The sequence below is a fragment of the Lepisosteus oculatus genome, chromosome 15, assembly GCF_040954835.1.
Source record: "Lepisosteus oculatus isolate fLepOcu1 chromosome 15, fLepOcu1.hap2, whole genome shotgun sequence".
Classification (NCBI taxonomy): Eukaryota; Metazoa; Chordata; class Actinopteri; order Semionotiformes; family Lepisosteidae; genus Lepisosteus; species Lepisosteus oculatus.
Genome location: NC_090710.1, coordinates 28,758,825 through 28,776,415, shown reverse-complemented (window position 1 = coordinate 28,776,415; position 17,591 = coordinate 28,758,825). Strand labels below are relative to the sequence as shown.

Sequence of the window (17,591 nt, the reverse complement as noted above, 5' to 3'; positions counted from 1 at the left end):
GCACAGGCAGCAGGGGTCTGGCTTTGGAAATCCTTTAGCCAGAGTATAAATTTGACATCTGGCCAGCTATGGTAGTGGAGCAGACTAGGAGGCACTGCAGAACACTTTTAAATCGATGTGTAAACAACTGGAATAAGAGCCACGATAAGTTTTAAATGAAGCCAAATCAGTTGGTCACTGGTGGCATGACTGTGGTCCTTCAGAGCTACAAGACATCTGAATTTTAAATCAATTCTAAATGACTTCACTTAGCACAATCCTATACCAACTAGTTTTAAAAGGTGACTGTAATGGAGATGTAGCCAAACCACACTGTCCAAGTTCAGGCATAAGCACACCCTAATACGTTAACAGTGTACACATCTTGAGGCAGAAAGCTTAGAAATTACACTGAAGGCAGGGAGATCTTTGTCATCCATCTTTATTTACCTCACTGAGATGCATATAGAAAAAAGATTGAAGCATTCCCTACAAAAATAAAAAAAATTCACTAGAATGGAATATAATTAATATATTCCAGGGATTAGTGAAAATGGTATTTCACATCTTTTAGTAAGCACCCCATCCACCTGTCCATTCCTCTACAACATGCACTCTCCCGGGACATGATTTGGGCAAGGGTTAAACACTGTCTGTATTACAACTAGAGCGCACGTTGTGCAACGCAAAGCTCATCGTTTTGACCCGAGTGGCTTTGGAACCTGCAGGGCAGCTTGAGAAACGTGGTCTTGAACAGCACCAGCTCACGGGCTGCGACCCAGACCCGAGCCTGGACAACTGCGGGAGGAGGGCCAAGGCAGGGACGCGCAGTCCTTTACACAGCACCCCTCTCTAAAATGGTGCCGAATAAAACGGAGATCTCCGATACAAGCCACCCAGAGGTGCCTGGCGTTGAACACGCCTTCATTACAGCCGCCGTCCTGCCATGAACGGATGTTTTGGTGTTCTCAAAGTCAGCCCCTTTCATCGAGGGTTTCGGATCCGATAAAGCCACAGTGCCGTGGGGTTTGGCCCGATCTCGCCGGGCCGGCGGGATCAGGTCGCTGCTCTCTCACACGAGCAGGACAAACGGGCATTAACTTGAACTCCAACAACAAACCGATGGGTGGGGTGGAGGGGAGTACAACAGCCAGCATCGCCAATACTGGCAAAGCCAGGTTAGACATTCAAGAATTCCCTTTTAAGGAGCCTACTAGCCCCTTGGTGTGGAAAAAGAGCAGTCAGTCGTTATGTACGTCAACCGAAATACAAAAAAAAAATACATTCGCTGAACAAAAAGCAAACCAAAATCCTTTTATTAGCATCGTTACCATCAATGCCTGCACGGAAAGTCAAAGGAACCGCAACAAACCCAATTGGAGCAAGAAGGCCTGAGGAGTTATACTGTACACCACATCCAGAAGGGGAACCAAGCCCCTATAACTTAAAGGAGAAAAACCAACCAGAATTGCAAACTGGTGAAGGAAAAATAAACCTTAATAGTTAACACAGCAACGGGGTGCAATGAAAAGGCAGAATTTCCCCACGAGTGATCGCTCCTGTGGTGCAATGAAGATTTTTCCTTATCCTGTTCCTGGAACTAGCACTTCCAACATTAAGAATTATTCCAAAATTTACAAATTAATGATAAGTGCGTTTTATTTTCTCTAAATAAAATACTGCAAAATTCCTCTCCCATAAGGTGGGAAAATAAGTGACAACGTACAAATCGAGATTAGTCAGTTCTTATGGTTTCACCAAAATAATCTGGAATTGTTACAGATTCAAGAGCACGTGTAGCATTACCATATATTAAACAACAGAGCGAGACTCAAGCATATGGGCGCCTAGGATGTAGAAATCGCTGAACTAGCACTGTTCAAGCAATGCTGGTGTGCTCTCAATACCAGAAGTGCTCACAAATTCAGGTCAAAAAGTGCCAATTCAAAACTGCTGCTCCATCTCATTAATAAATATAGCATTTTCATATACATGTGTCAAGAAGCCAATACCTAGGTCAACTAAAAAAAAAAACTCCCTTACAATGTATGTATAGAATTAAAAGGTCTTGTACTGTGTTCTTCTGAGAGTCTGGTTAGTAAGAGTGGTTGACCGTCCTTTATCTTCGACATCACTTTACGATGCATTTAGATGGTTTGATACCCAGCATGACTCCTCTTCCTTCCAATCAAATATGCAATTAGGACAATCAGCACAAGTCCAGCCAGCGCAGCACCCACTATTATAGGTATGAGCATATTGTCTTCATCCAGCTGGCACTCTTCCGCTGCAACAGAAAAGCCCGGGTTTAGGAGAGAGACCTGCAACTACAGCATGAGGCTCACCTGCATGTCCTCCAGGGGAGAAATCCAGAGCAACAATTCTGGAGAGGCTATGTGACACCTCATGTGCTTACACAAGATGCCACTGTTTCTCTTAAGTATAAATCAAATGAACAACTCTATGCATCTTGGAAAATTAATTTATTTTCTATAGGATGGGGGAGGCGACTCCAAGGACATCCTTTTCCTCTGGAGGCCTTTTGGCAAGACGTCCTACACCCCAATCCTGTCGAAGCAAACGTTTGCCGCGGATCCCGTTGGATAAAAATTACCCAGAAAACAAAGCCCCCGTTCGGCAGTCACTGAAGGTTCTTACCTGCCCCAAACTGGTTGTTGCTGACCCCGAAGGGCTGGACCTGAAGCCGGAAGGTATTGACGGAGAACCGGTCAGAAACCACCAAGGTCTGCTTCGAGTTGCACATGTAGGACTTCCCCAGGGTGCCTCTTAGGACATCCAGGGTGGCGTTGCTCGCGCTGAAGGGGGCTGCGGACACGGCGGAGACAGAAACGCCCGTCACGCCGATGTGCCGATGTGAAACGACACGGTACGTCTCTACTCTCGGCTCTGCTGATCCCCCTCGCTCGTTGCATACAGCCAGATGTGGCGAGCGGCAGCTGTTACAGTGTGGTTGAAATGTGCCACAGCCACAAAGAATGAGCAAAGGAGAAGAGCAAATTCTTCCCACATGAAAAGGTAGATTTGCTCTCCGGCCCCCCCAACTTGTCAGGGGTGCATAGTTAATACCCAGGGCCCCCCTTCTCCGACACTGGAAGACCTCTTCTCTTTCTGTGCTCCCTAAACCAGGCAACGCCTCCTTTCCATCATGTACATCAGTTGCTAGACCCTCTGGAGTGTCTTGGAGGATCGGTTAGTGAAAGCCTAACTCTTGAATCCCAGGAACACCGCCCATCCTCCCCGACCCCGTTGCCCGTTAAACGGGTTGGGGGGGGGGGGGGGACATTAAGCAGCTGCCTTCACCCGTTCAAATTTGACGATTTTTTAAAGAGCCCGGCAGAGTATCTTACCAGTCATGTCCGGCAAGGACGCATCGACACCGAGGGCACTGAGGTGGTATTTCTTTACTGTAGAATTCTGGGGAAAAAAAAAGTTCACTGCAGCGTTACCAATCTGAATTCACCCTCAGGGTCAACATGAGCAGCTTCACATGTGGCAGAAGCCCTGGCATGACCTTGTACACCTGTCTTATCCACCCACCTAAGCCAATGCTCTGTGATCGGTCATTTTGCAGTATTAATTCCCCCCTAATACACGCGGTGTGGCTATTGTGAAGGGGTCTATTCATTTTACATCCTAGGTGCCAACTTAAGATCATGGGTAATAAAAAAAAAATGGTCCTGTCATTACACGATGCAAAGGAAAAAGGTATGTGTACTTACATTAATATATTACTCTCCAGCAAATGCGATCATAAAAACAAGGGCTGGTTGTTAAACAGTTGTGCAATATAATAGCATTAAGGTACATTCCAGCTCAGGCTGCCACAGAGGCAAGCGATTTCATCTTGCCTCAAATAAAGCACTGCATATATATTAGCAGAACAGATTACACACTGTGGCCTTTAAACACTGGAATTGTTAGAGAAAAGCCTGTGCCCTCAGAATTAATAAAGAATGCTTTAATAAATGAAAACCTTATACTTTAAAGAAAATGTGCCATGGACAATGGGCAATGCACAAAGCGTTTATATTAAAAAGCATAGACAGCGTGCAATTTTAGGTAGTGCATTCAAAATCCATTTCTAAATATTTAGAGAAGGAAGAGTCCTAGCTATATTCAGTTTATATTCTCTGTAATTTGTCAACTTGCGTGGCTACTAGCAAAGTCAGATTGAACAGCCGATGTTTGGAGGGCCTCAGCCTTCAGTTTGAGACTCTGATTCAACCGTAACTAACAAACTATAAACAGTGACATCTAGCTGTGGCCAGAAGCAACCTGTGCTCTGTAATGCAGTAACCTGTGCTCCGTAATGCAGTAATGTGCAAACTGTTTAAAGTCTAGTTGGAAATTACATTTAGGAATATGTTTTGAAACAAACCTATCTCTATAATCTTCAAGTGTAAAAATAAAATGTAATACAATTCACAGGAAATGTATCATTTATCCTTTACACATGAGTTCAATAAAATCAGAACAGACTACACCAGATAGGTTCCCTGCAGTGTGCACACCTCCATTTTAAACTGGTTCGTGCTGCCACCTTCTGGAATACACCGTATAAATCTGATATCATGACAATGTGGGTGAAGGTTTCAGTATCTTTCTGGGGCTCAAACAACATGTTCCATTTTTATTAACGGGCAGAAAAGAAACATTTCTTTCACAGCGAGAGGCAAAGTTACCGAGAAAGGAACATTAATTCAGGTGGGAGCAGAAGAAACATCTCTAATGCGGAGTGTTGGTGTGCATGCACTACTGCATGATGACGTTTGAAGTAGTTTTTCCACAACATCACTAAAATGAGACACGGCTCCCTTTTAAGACCTAGACCTCGCTTTTTGTCAACGTGAGAATTGAGGCACAACCGGGTTGCTTACCAGTGTGAAGGTGAAGGTCAGGTTGGTTCTCTCGTACATCAGAATCAGGGTGGCAGAACTGGCCTCGCAGGAGCCAGAGCTTTTGGTGACGTTGGGCTGGAGGTTCACGATGTCCTGCACAGTCTGCCAAGAGCCCGGGGAGTCCGAGTCAACAAACCACACAAAACCAAGCGATGCAATGGAACACGGCAGACTTACTTTTATCAGCCTGAGCTTGAGGGACGTTGTCACTATGGTTACTGGCCAATAAACAGTATCGCTAACACTTCTTCCAAAACTGTTTCATTATTGTACCACTCTAAACATCTTTTCCCATTTAATCCTAGCCACCACTGTCCACACTCACTACTGAACCTTTGCGGTAGCAGCTGTAAAAAAAAAAATCTAATCAGGCGCAGTTTTTTGGGACTTCACTCCCAGCAGAAGACCAGCCTCCCCGGGGACGTGGGGAGAGGGGCGGCGCACTGTACCTTGTTGCGCACAGCAGAGAAGTAGGTGAAGTTCAGCTGCAGGCCCATTGCAGCCAGAAGGCAGGTGCCGTTCTGATTGGTCACGTTGTAGTTGCCTGGTAAAGGGTTGCCGGGGGCCATGGTTGGGACTGGCGTGGTTGTGACGGGCGTGGTTGTGACGGGCGTCGTTTTAGGGGCTGACGTTGTGGTAGCGCTGGCATCTGCTGCGCAAACAGTTTCTACAGAAATAAAAAGTACCTTATGGTCTTGCCCAATGTGGAATGGTGCAGCTCAGGGGACCTTCACATATGAGGCACCCCGATTTCCATCAGGAATACAGATCTAGAAGGCTTCCGAGTTTCATTTTAAAGATGGTTTAACAAGACGTCTTAAAGAACTCTTCAAAATAACTGCTTCAGAGAGGATGGCTAACATACCATTGCCTCTCAACTAATGCTGCAGCCTTTAATTCCCCACTCCGGCCAGCTCAACTACTCGTACTCCTCGCAGGCCACTCCAAACTGCTGGCCCAGCTACCGTACCACTCCCAGCAACTTCATTATAGAGAAAAATGACAATTAACACCCGTGAAAATGTAAAAGTCCACTTTTACACAAGAAGACTAGCTAGTATCTCAAATAAAACTTTCAGAAACCAACAATAAGTACGGTGTTAGGCAATGACTTTTAAAGCGCAACCTGTCACACTAACAATGTTTATTTAAGTGCATGTAAAAATCATCTTAAGTTCCTGAATTGCTCCATGTTAAGAATGCATTGCCCAATCTTCATGACTTATGACTAAAGCTTGTGGGAAGACTGAAGGGTATTTCACACTGCACTTTAACTCACCTTCCAACTATTTTAACGTTGGAACAATGGATGCTTCAACCTACTAATGTAATCCAGCTTCAAGAAAGTCGTATAAAGAGGTTGATGGGAAAACAAACGTTTCAAAAGAGCTTTTTTGGGTCTAAGCCTTAAACCCCAAATCCTTTGTGATGCTCTATGCATTTCTCATATTACTTTAAATGGAATATTCCATCAAAAAACACACCCCAAGCCTTTTCAGAGCGGTTTAACGTTCAAGTGCATGCAACCTATTTTATAAATGTGCAAGCCACTGGAAGTCTATGAAGACCTTCTTCATTACTTAATCTCACACCCACAGATTAAATAACAGTTCAGACCAGAGCCAATAACACTGGTCTAGAGGCACAGACGCCCACAGGTTTCTCAGATCACACTCAACTCCCACCATCAGGTAAATTGCTACGCTTCAGTAGTTAATCTCAGGTGGTAACATGAGCAGCAGACGGCCTCAGCCACAGAATTAAAGTGCACGTTTCACATACTTTGTTTCAGCACTACTTTGCACCATTTCCTTGTGAAGTGTGTGTGTGTGCGCGTGGTTAAGGAACCTGACTGAAACGGAGCAAGAAGCACACACAATGCACATACCTTCTTTGCTGAGGTTATTGGCTTTTACGTAAGCTTCCACCCTCATGTTCGTGAATGTCACGTTGACACCGTCCATGACCACCCGCGACGTGCTCATACATCTGTAGGTCGTGTTCAGCTGAGCCAGGATACCAGTGGAGCTGCTTGACGCGTTCAGTGGATCTGCACGGAGAAGAGGGGCAGCGAAAGAACATTACACACATTCAAGGGCACAACATTTTAAAGCACTAGCGAAGCAGAGCTGCATTATCTACTACCGGTACAAAAAGTAAAATGAGGTGGAAAGGTGGTTAACATTAAAAGATGCATCCTCAAGAAAAACCTTTTCCACACTCGCACTTGGCCCGGGTCTCAGGTTGCTCTACAGTGACCAGGGTCCACATTTCTGGCTGTGTGAAAGCTTCTCCTCATGAGGGTTGGGGTGATCCTCAACCCCCTCGCAGCAGGTCAGCTGACCCAGGTCAAGCGAGGCGAAAGGCTGATCAATACTCGGGCAGATGATTCAGTACGGAGAAGCCAAGTCCAGCTTACCGGCATGCAACCCAACAAAACTAAACAGTGTTGGCTTTCAAATGTTCTTTTATAAAACTGTACCCCACATTTGTAGCAAATTATCTTTAGTCAGGTACTAAGTTCAAACTGCAGTTCCACTTCCGGGAAAAAAGTACTTTGTTCCCACGCTTAAACCTGTCTTTACCCAGCAGGGTTTGTTACTAGTTTGCCCCTTTTGGTACAGGATTTAGGGACCATACATTGAAGCTCAAATTTCATTAATGTTATCAATGCAGAAATATTTCTTCACAACCCTGTGCGGGAGAGTTTCTGCCATGAAAATGCGGCTGCTCTGTAAAACAAGACCTCATGTGTACAATTGAAAGATGCTTAAATAAATATTCAAAAAGCTATTCGTCTTTGCATTCTCTCTCTGGTCCTGGCTTGCTGGACCTTGTAGAACTGCAGTATGAAACGCCTCAACCAACCTGCCCGACACCGTCGGCAACGCTCAAGTAAACGCAGAAGGATGCGTTTCCAAAGGTATACAAGCAGAGTAACGGAGGGCAGAACTAACAAGGCTGCAGGAGAACCCGAGTGCCCGCGCTCGTCGACACGGCCCTTCAGTTGGCACGAGCGTCACGATCACAGTGCACCAACGTGCTCCCACTTGCCTTTGCTCTTTGCGTCAGGAAAGGTCGCGTTGTCATTGAGGTTGAAGGTAACGTTCAGGGTGCCCACGCCATACTTGGTCTCATTCCTAAAAAAGCCCAGGCTGAGAGAGTGCCCATTTCCAAAGCTGGCTACCAGTAAGGGGGACAGGGAAGCATTCCCACATCTGCTGCCCTTGTCCACTTCTGCTGAGCTGGGCAGGACCAACTGCGCTGTGCCCTGAAAAAAAAACACAAAGCCCCACAGCACGTTAACATCAATCCAACTGCTGCAAAACCCAAACAGTGCCTCAACCGTACTCTTCACATTCATGACTTTCATTTTCCGAAGCCTGGGAAACTATCAACACGAGTGTGATTCGCAAGTTACTTAGTCAATCGTTATCCAAGAGGGAGTGCCATGAAGCTCTTGGATCTGTTGCTCGGTTAGGGATGTACGCGAAACGTATCCATGACGGAATAGGATCATACCGTGCCACTGCTAAGGCTGTACAGAACGGAGAAGTTAGCCGAGAGGTCAGCTATGATACAGGACACGTTCCCTTCTTTCACCTCCAGGACCACAGCGTGCACCGGGCGCAGGCAACCTGAAAGACAAGAGAGGATGATCATTTCGGGGGCAGGGAACGGGCCAACTTGCCCCAGAAGCCCTGGCAAATACAGGTACGGATAGGGGCCTCCCCGGTGTTTAAAAATGGCAGCAGTCACCAGCGGTTTCTTAGAGGAATTCATCTTCTTAGCTTTTCAAGCATTTGAATGCGTCAGAATTTAACCGGAGTCCATCTAGGGACATGGAAAAAACGCAAATGTCTCCACATGAGGGGGGAAATGAAAAAGAAAACCCTGCTCAAATTAACCCCCCCTCAATAACTCCAAGTATTGCCAAAGCAGATTTAGCCGTGTTCAAGGAAATGCCAGTCTGTGATGGAAACACAAGGGGGCGCAACAGACTCCCCATGATGAAGGCAGTAAGCCCAGTCTGAGAGCAACGGCAGGGCGGTCATCTTGTCATCTTGACAAAACTGCTCTATGACTGTGTGGAAGCATGGGTAATGCAGTAAAGCATTGGACTAACTCATGTCCAGAAGGGGATAATTAAAAAACAGCCCGGAGTACACACGAAAGACTTCTTCCCACCAGCAAAAGAATAAGCAGCAAAAGGGACTGAGGTGCTCTACTTTATTTTGGCAAGTGCACTGTACCTTATTAACAGTTAAAGTGGTCTGAAAAGATAACATCCATCCAAACAGCGCACAATAAGGATTTCAGACAGTTGTTTATAAAGCCCAACAGTACCATGAGGCAGTAAACCATGGGATAAATCTCATGTTGTATTTACTCTTTTCCTGCACCACCCAACTACTTGCTACAAAGCGATCCGAGGCGGCAAGTCTCTAATCACGGACGCGCAGTTCTGCCAGTACTGCACTCAATCTTTCCAGTAAAGCCCGCCCATGTTACTGTAAACCCAAGAGTCCCACCACAATTGTGCATTGCACAAATCAGTGTTCCTCTCCAAATACAGAAGCCCCGTCGTCACGTTCAAGCTCAGATTGTAGCGAACGCAGGAGGAAGACATGTGGAACATGACACTGCCTTCCTGCAGTCACACCAACAGCGTGACCCTCCGTACTCTGACCCACAGCTGCTGACGACAGCTTTTCAGCCTGAATCACACAGGCAGGATCCAAATGAGGCTTAAAGACATACAAACTGTAAGCTCAGTGTTCTAATCACTCAAGGCACAATGCAATAGCTACAGCAGCACTTTGGAGCAGCTCCTTTGAATCCCAACCCCAACAGGCCTTAAAAGACAAATTCAAATACTAAGTGAGCGTGCTTTATGACCAATCTTGACAGCAATAGAGACCAAACAGAAAGGAAAAGGAGTTTAAGTTTTCTCTTTCAAAAAAAAATAGCTGATCATCTCCATACACAAATGTCACAAGCCTCCACAAAGTTTTTTCTTTGGGGGGGGGGGGGGGGGGATCCCAATATTTTGGCCAGTGTAGGTATAAGCCTGTCAGCTGCTGGGCTCAGTCTCGAGAGCGAGCAAGCAGGGGGCCTTTGAGCACCAGCTCTCACAGAACCACAAGCCTGGCAAGGGGAGAATGAAGGGACAGCTGAGCTCTATTAGAGAGGAACCGGTTTGACCATGGGGATTTCATATGAAAACCCATCATTCTTTACCAGATCTTACCCTCCACATGACATTTCACATAATGTCAGTTTGTGCTGCTGAACTGCTTTCTGCAACAGAACTGTCCCCTCCTCTAGCACCCTCCTAGCTTACTGCCACCTTCAAGCTCTGCTCACGTACAAGGGGGCGAGGACTGTACATGTAAACACTGGCTACCTACATTCATCCACCGATGCTGAACAAAGATGAGAAGATTTCTATTTAGATATAGCCATTACTCCACAATGTGACTCAATTCCTGCAGTCTACAAAACCATGCTATTTGTGTGGAACACTTGTAGGCGCAAAAGAAAAAAAAACTAGTTCTTCTTATAATTCTTCACTCGATGATTCCAAGTCTCTTCCTTTAAAAGAAGAAGCTGCACTGAAAAACCTTCCCTCTCGTCACCTCTAAGTGCAAGGCACCGATATCAAACCTGCTTACAGAGCAGGAGGCACTGTACCAACAGCAGTTCTGGTCAAAGGACAGCTGGAAAGGAAACGTGCTACAGCCAATAAACAAGACACTGGCTTCCCAGCCGGCGCAAAGCGGCGAACTTGAGGTCAGATAACAGCCGTCATCGGTTATGCATGCTCTCCTCGCACACAAACGACAACAGAACTGCGCATTAAACAGCGCCACACTCACCTGAGACTACTCTACAAAGAGTTCTTCAACACAGGGCATGGTCATGAGACGCAAGCTAGACGCCCTGCAGGATTCAACTTCCAGCATCCCATCCCTGGGAATGTTTTCCCCATCTTGGATTTGAATAACTACAGCTAAACTCGATTAGAGCATTCAAGGAGGCACTTCAAGTGATTTCCCACATGAAGAAGAGTACAGTTCTGCCAGTGCATTGCCAGCCTAAATGCTTCAGTGTTCGAAACACCAAATACTAGTTCAGTGATTCTACATTCACTGGACTCCCACAGTGTTATCCAGCCCTCCACGTCTACAAGATCAATATTGACCAAATGTCATAATGCTCTGGTAGTTTAATCAGTGATCAAGACCGAAGCATTCCAAACTTTCCTTGGACAAGGAGTGCAAATGGTCGCATTTCAAAACACAACATCACAGAGACCGGGATCTTGAAAAGGCACCACAGGTCTAGTTTAAATGGATGTGTGACAAAAACTATAAAATACTGGAGAAGCCCAACCTTTTACCAAAATCCCCACACACTCCACAGAACTGATTCACTCAAATGTTTTACCCACAAGCCAATTCCCTAAATTCCCCTTCATTTCCCATCCTAAACTAGCACATTCACAAGCCAACTTCAGAAAACAGGCTTTGTTTTTTTTTTTTAAGTTAGAACTGAAGGAGAGGCTCTTGAGAACTCCCCCCTTCTGTCAAGGCCTGACCACCTGGCCTCCGGGCTCCCACAGAAGGTCAGCAGACTAACAGACTAGCGAACAGGCCTAAAACACCACCGCGTAGCTACACGGCGTCAGTGACCGCTTTCCAACGACAGCGCCGACAACTGAACCCCGTTATTAACCCCCTTGTCCAGAGCCCCAGAGACCGTTATGGGTTTAAAGGGGTGCACGTCCAGCAAGCAGGATGCAAGGAGCTCGCATGCAGACGTTCCCCCGTTGCCTCCAGAGAACTGTACCCAGAGCAAAGGCCCTCCAGCCTCAACAGAACCGCCGCAGGCGCACACGGCCCACTCACTCTGGATCTCCGCTCCTCTCTCACACCGAGTGCTCCCGGGAGGGGAGAAGAACACCAACAACGAGTGACACCGCCTTCCCAGCAGGGGCCACGCCCCCAGCCCGTCACACCGGACCAGCGGGATGAGGCCGACCGACCCGGACGAGCACAACCCCACTCAGGAGCGACCTCCATTGGACCCTCCATCAAAAAGACCCGAGCTTCCATGAAATATTCATAATACTTGCGTTCTAAAAAAATAAAAAAAACCCTCAAGTTATCGCACGATTTCCGCGCAGCAAACGGGAACAGATCCATCCCTCCCGAGAGCCGTCCCCATCCTTCGGTTCCAAAGCGGCCTCCGGCCAGGGCTTCAGCTCCGGCTGCAAGCGGAGAGCTCAGGTTTCATATTAACCCCACGTCAGGCGTCACTGCCGACGCCAAACGGTCACGCTAGAACTTCACCTTCAGATCGAAACAAACACTGAACAGGACTGTAGCGCAATGTCACAAAATATCATTTCAAACAAACGAAAAAAAAAGATCAGCAGGCCTGCGCGGGGGGTAAGGACTGGTGTGGCAATAAAGAGTGCGCTTCATAACCAGGCTATAATTACGCAAGAGGCAGAAAGCTTTATTTAGAGCATTCAGTGTCAAAGGACTTATCAACCTGTTGCCTCTGAACAATGTTTATCTTTCCAGGAAAGGCAGGTATGGAACAACTCTGGCAGAACCAGTTTCAAAATCATCCACTGTGCTAAAAAAAAAAAAAAAAAAAAGCCTCTCATTCATCATGTTTTTTCATGCAATTAAAGAGGCATCAAGTGCACAGCCCCACCAGACCTGGCTGCCCCTTCCCTAGGTCACGACATTAACTAGACACCTGGACAGCGGGGGTACAGAACAGTTTCACATCTCCTGGGAGGAAGATGTGATTTTAAAGAGGTATTTGGAAGAAGCCAGGTGACAAAGAAAAAAGAGAATCTCTCCAGCGTTATTTTAACTACCTGGCTCTAACTGAAACCCAAGATCAGATCACTTTATTGGCCATATACAATTTCTTGCATTAGGAATTTGTACCCCAGCTTGCTCTCCATGAGACACACAGACAGGGAGAGAAGCTGGGGGTCAGAGTGCAGGGTCAGCCATTTATACAGCGCCCCTGGAGCAGCTGGGGTGAAGGGCCCCAACAGAGTAGGATTCCTCTGCCGGGCATCGTCACCTTTGTCACGAATTGTGTGCGTCACTGGTGGACTGTCAAAACCCAGGGCCCGTCTCCTTGTGGGGGGTTCACGCGTGGAGCCCAGCGATATCGGAGCCGTTCAAGTCGTGCGTGAACACCCCTTTCCCCGGGAAGCCGTGCGGACACCAGAACCCACTACGCGCATTTAAAGACCTTAACGCAGGCTTAATCGCCACCCCCGAGAAAGCAGGAACCTTTAGGTTTTGTTTTGGTTTTTTTTTTGTTTTTTTACACCCGGGTAGGTTACGCACGCCGGCGATTGGAAAGGCGTCAGCGCCAGTAAGTCCCAAGCTCGAACCGGAACCGGCGTTTTTTTTTTTAATTTTGTTATGAAACGTCGTTCACGGCTCGCCGAAGACGGACAGCCAGCGAGCCCCGCTCCCTCTGGGGTCGTGTGCCGCCGCAGGGCGGACAGACAGCGAGGCCACTGTGCTGCCGGAGCTGGAGCTGCTGTTGTTGTTGTTGTTCCTCGTCTTCACCGAGCGCCTCTGCCGTCACGTGAGGCGACGCCGAGACAATGGACCGGCCGCGCGCCGCCCCGCTCCCTCCTCGCGCCCGCGGCCAGCAGGCGGCTCGCTCGCACCTGAGCGCCACCGACGTCGCGACTTAACACGACCGGGAGGGGAGGGGAGGGGCGGCTGCACCCCCTCCTCCTCCTCTTTTTAACGCAACACTCAATGTCAAAAATGTTATTTTATTGGGACGTTATTCCTATTAAAAGGAAAACAGAAAGCAGGCTCCGTTTGGCTGCTGGCGGTCCCTCGGTGCTACGTACCCTCCTTGAAAATGCCACTGCTCGGCTACTTAAAGACGCGCAATGTCAGGTTTTATCTTTTGAAACATGGGGACAGAAAATGGGGAGTGGGGGAGGAGAGAGAGAGAGAGAGAGCCTAGCGGTCTGGCTAGCTGCCCCGGTCAACCCGGTACGGACGGCCAAACCAATAACACAGCAGCCGCCCGGGTCTCCTGGAGAGCAGCGCGTCTCGTCCGAGCCCGTCCCCGCTGCGCCCTTGTGTCAACACGAAACAACCGGGCTGACACACGGCTCCCACGCACGGCCGCCGCCGCCACTCACCCAGCAGAGCCAGCAGAGCCATCCCGGCGAGGAAAGCGCGTTTGCCGGAGCGCTGGGCCATGTCGTCAGAGCGCGGCTGACTCGGTAGATCACGCAAAACACGGCCCCGGTGGACTGGGACAGCCGACGAGACAGTCACGCAAAGGGGCCTCCACGCCGCCGAGCCACGCACTGCGCCTCCTTCCCACTCGTCCTGAGCTGTATCCCCGGGGTTTTTTTGTTTTTTGTTTTTATCTCAGCCTCGCACTCCGAAGGCGATCGACCCGGCCCAGACCCGCTCGCAGAAATCCGTCTCTCTCCCTCTGTCCGCCGCTGTACCAGGAAGAAGTGTCCCAGTCACGTGAGGCCCCTTTAAGCCCCCCCCTCGCGCGGTCACGTGAGCCCGGGCCCGCGCCGCCCTCGCGAGAGCCTCCCTCTCCGGGGGGAGGGGGCTGGAATGTCTTCCTCGCCGTGTCGCGACCGTAAAGTGGGGATTGCCACAGAGTTGCGTGGATGTTGGACATCCCACCCCGGCTGCGGTGGTGTGTGTGTACACGCGGGGTCTTTTTTCTTCTCTCTTCGTCGGGGAAGGACGCCTTTGACACAAAACTAGACTCGTACGAACAGCGCAGTCGGGCTCGGGCACCGACCTCCCCCCTCCTCTCTCTCAGCTGCTGTGTGACCATGAGTGTCCCTCTCGTCAGCACCAACGCGCACGGACCAAAATAAAAACAAGTGTGTTTTTGAACACACGTTTTGTATTCTTAATTATACAACCGGCGAATAAGAGACAGGCACCCCCCCCTTGGTCGCTAGAAATCTGGAAATTATGTAACTGATCATCTGGTCACTAGATATCATGCAATTAACCCCGTTGTGTCCCAGGGTAAATGACAAATCGAAAGGGAAAGGTTTGGAGTGCAGATGTTTGTGCCACAAATGGAGGTGTGACCTTGGAACGTGGCCCTGTGTTTGTGTGGGTTACCTCTGGGTGCTTCAGTTTCCACCCCCTGTCCAAAGACATGCTGGTGGGTTAAGTGACTTGTGTGAAAACTGCCCCTGGTGTGTGTGTGTGTGTGCCCTGCGATGGACGGGACACCTGTCCAGGGTGTACCCCAGCTTTGCTTGCTGGGAGGGGCTCCCGCTCCCCCGCTACCCTGTATTACAGCTGGCATTTAGGAGGACTTGCTGGTCGACAGAAAACTGCACGGGGTACTGGCACACAGAAGGACCTGATGGAAGACTTAATACTCCACATTTAGTACTTCTGTAGAAGTGTATCATATGAGCATGCCCAGAGGGGTCGGGCAGCCAGCTGACCTTGGACCCCTAGAGGTTTCTTTCCTCCTTACAGAGGAGTTTTTGGTCCCTCTCCTCCGTCGTCTCTTGGCCTTTTCTCTTCCTGTACTGTAACCTCCTGTACTGTCACACACAGCTTTGTTCAGCGCCTTGGGCCAACCTGGTTGTGAAAGGCGCTATATAAAAATAAACTGAATTGAAAATTGGAGTAGGCGGAGGGGAAAACAGATGAGTGGTAGATCCTCTTCGTAAGGACTGGAAGTAATCAGCATAGGAGCAGAAATGGAGTGGTGGGCTTGTTACGGCATCAATGAGACGAAGGCCCACACAACAACGTGAGCTGGGGAAATAAAATCAGGAATACCGTGGAGCTGTCACAAGGCAACGTCGAGAAGAAACTCGTCGGTCCTGCGTTTCCATGAAGTAAAAACAACATTATGAGGCCCTGGATCATTACACAGGTGTGACCACACCTAGAACGCCACGTGATGGGCCAGAATACCGAAAGAAAAATACCTGTGCTCAAACAATCTGTTCTCTCACGAATAGCACGACCGAGGAAAAGACAAAGGTGGAAAAGAACTTTGTGCAATGTGTTTGCCTTTTTAAATACATAACCAGGGAGCGCGGAGCACATTCAGCAAACAGGTAATCATCTCTTCTATTGCAAAACGCAAAACTGAGCTCTGTGCTTTTCGCTTTTGTTCACCGAAACGTGCCGTTCTGGGAGATTCAAGGTTCAAAAGCCCGACTTCCTTCCCAGAGAGGCAGAACACAATGAAGTAGTTCAGGTGGGGAGCTGCGTCAGCAGGCGGTGGCTGCAAAGGAACCAGTAAAGGTTTGTTCCCTGCTGAAAAGAGAAGGAAACAACGTTTCGGCTGTGGAGCCTTCTTTGGGTGCAAGAAGGCTCCACAGCCGAAACGTTGTTTTCTTTCTTCTCTTTTCAGAACACAATGAAGATGAGCCGAGGCCTGTTGAAGCGGGACCGTGGTGCCAGATGTCTCTTGGGATACACATGTACTGGACTCCTGCAAGACTTTCAAGCTGCAAAGTCAAAACAGGCCTCATTTGGTTGTAAAGGAGTTCCCGCAAAGAAGAGTCACAACCTGACCCTCTTATTTGGTTAAAATACATCCATTTGACAGCATCAAACCTGTTCCATAATATATGCAGGGCACACATTTAAACTGGTGTATGAGCCTCAGAACTTGGACTTCTCTCAAGACAAATGAGTTCCAGGAGTCACAACGAAGCATGCCTGTCATGTGATGGGTATTTTAGGGCAAGTCATGAATGGGATTGTAATTTCTGGAGCACTGTGAACCAGAACTTACAAAAAGAACAAGTAAAAACAAAAGTTTTGTTTGTTAGGATAAAAAGCAATGTGCTAATATTGAAAAGGCTGTTTGGGAGCAACAGGCAGAAGAACTCTTCACAATCCTTAGGCAGCAGACAGACATTCCTGACAACTGTTTTTTTTTTCTGTAAAGATCTGTTGGGAAAGGAAGCCCTGAAAATACTTTATATTTGCAGAATTCCAGAATTTGTATGGTCCTCAGGATCATCCACCTAGATACACAGCAGCTAACAGCTAAAAAAAAAAAAAAAAAAGAGAAAGAAAAACAGTATTTCCTTCATTTTATTATCTATGCAATATCAGCACCTTTTGTTTCACCATTGTACAGAAGTGCATGTACTGTAAAGTGTTTCAGTTTCCCGTAACAGCACAACCTGGCTGCTGGTAAAGGGTTGGAACAGATTACGTTAACGAGACTGTAGAAGCGATGGATACCCATGAAGAATAATAAGACATGGCACCAAATACTGAGATTGCTTTTTTAAAAATAAAATACCACAATGCTATTATACAGTACTTAGCAAATACACGAAACGTCGTGTTTTCTTTCTTCTCTTTTCAGAACACAATGAAGATGAGCCGAGGCCTGTTGAAGTGGGACCGTGGTGCTGGCAGCATGCAGCCCAGATGTCTCTTGGGATACACATGTACTGGGCTCCTGCAAGTCTTTCAAGCTGTGAGGTCAAAACCTCAAAATCATCACTTCACCGATCCCTGTGAACACAGTAAAGTCCACAGGCAGGTGCAGAAGTCGGTGGCAACTCCTGCAACATATCTGTCTGAGCTACTGTGCTCAAGTAGCATATCATAAGCAGTGCTTCTGGTGTAATTTTCCACAGGGGCAGCCCAG

At 47.8% G+C, this 17,591-nt stretch overlaps 1 protein-coding gene across 1 annotated transcript; it reads right to left on the bottom strand.

Moving 5' to 3' along the window:
- Nucleotides 1-1,268: 1,268 nt before the first annotated feature.
- Nucleotides 1,269-14,425, bottom strand: lamp1a (lysosomal associated membrane protein 1a). Its single transcript, XM_006639300.3, has 9 exons — nucleotides 14,107-14,425; nucleotides 8,421-8,536; nucleotides 7,953-8,169; nucleotides 6,787-6,948; nucleotides 5,348-5,565; nucleotides 4,878-5,000; nucleotides 3,348-3,414; nucleotides 2,638-2,805; nucleotides 1,269-2,266 (listed from the first exon to the last, which is right to left on the bottom strand). Exons 1-9 carry the CDS (start codon nucleotides 14,165-14,167, stop codon nucleotides 2,127-2,129), a joined length of 1,272 nt encoding a protein of 423 aa, XP_006639363.3. The 5' UTR covers nucleotides 14,168-14,425; the 3' UTR covers nucleotides 1,269-2,126.
- Between the last annotated feature and the right edge of the window lie 3,166 nt (nucleotides 14,426-17,591).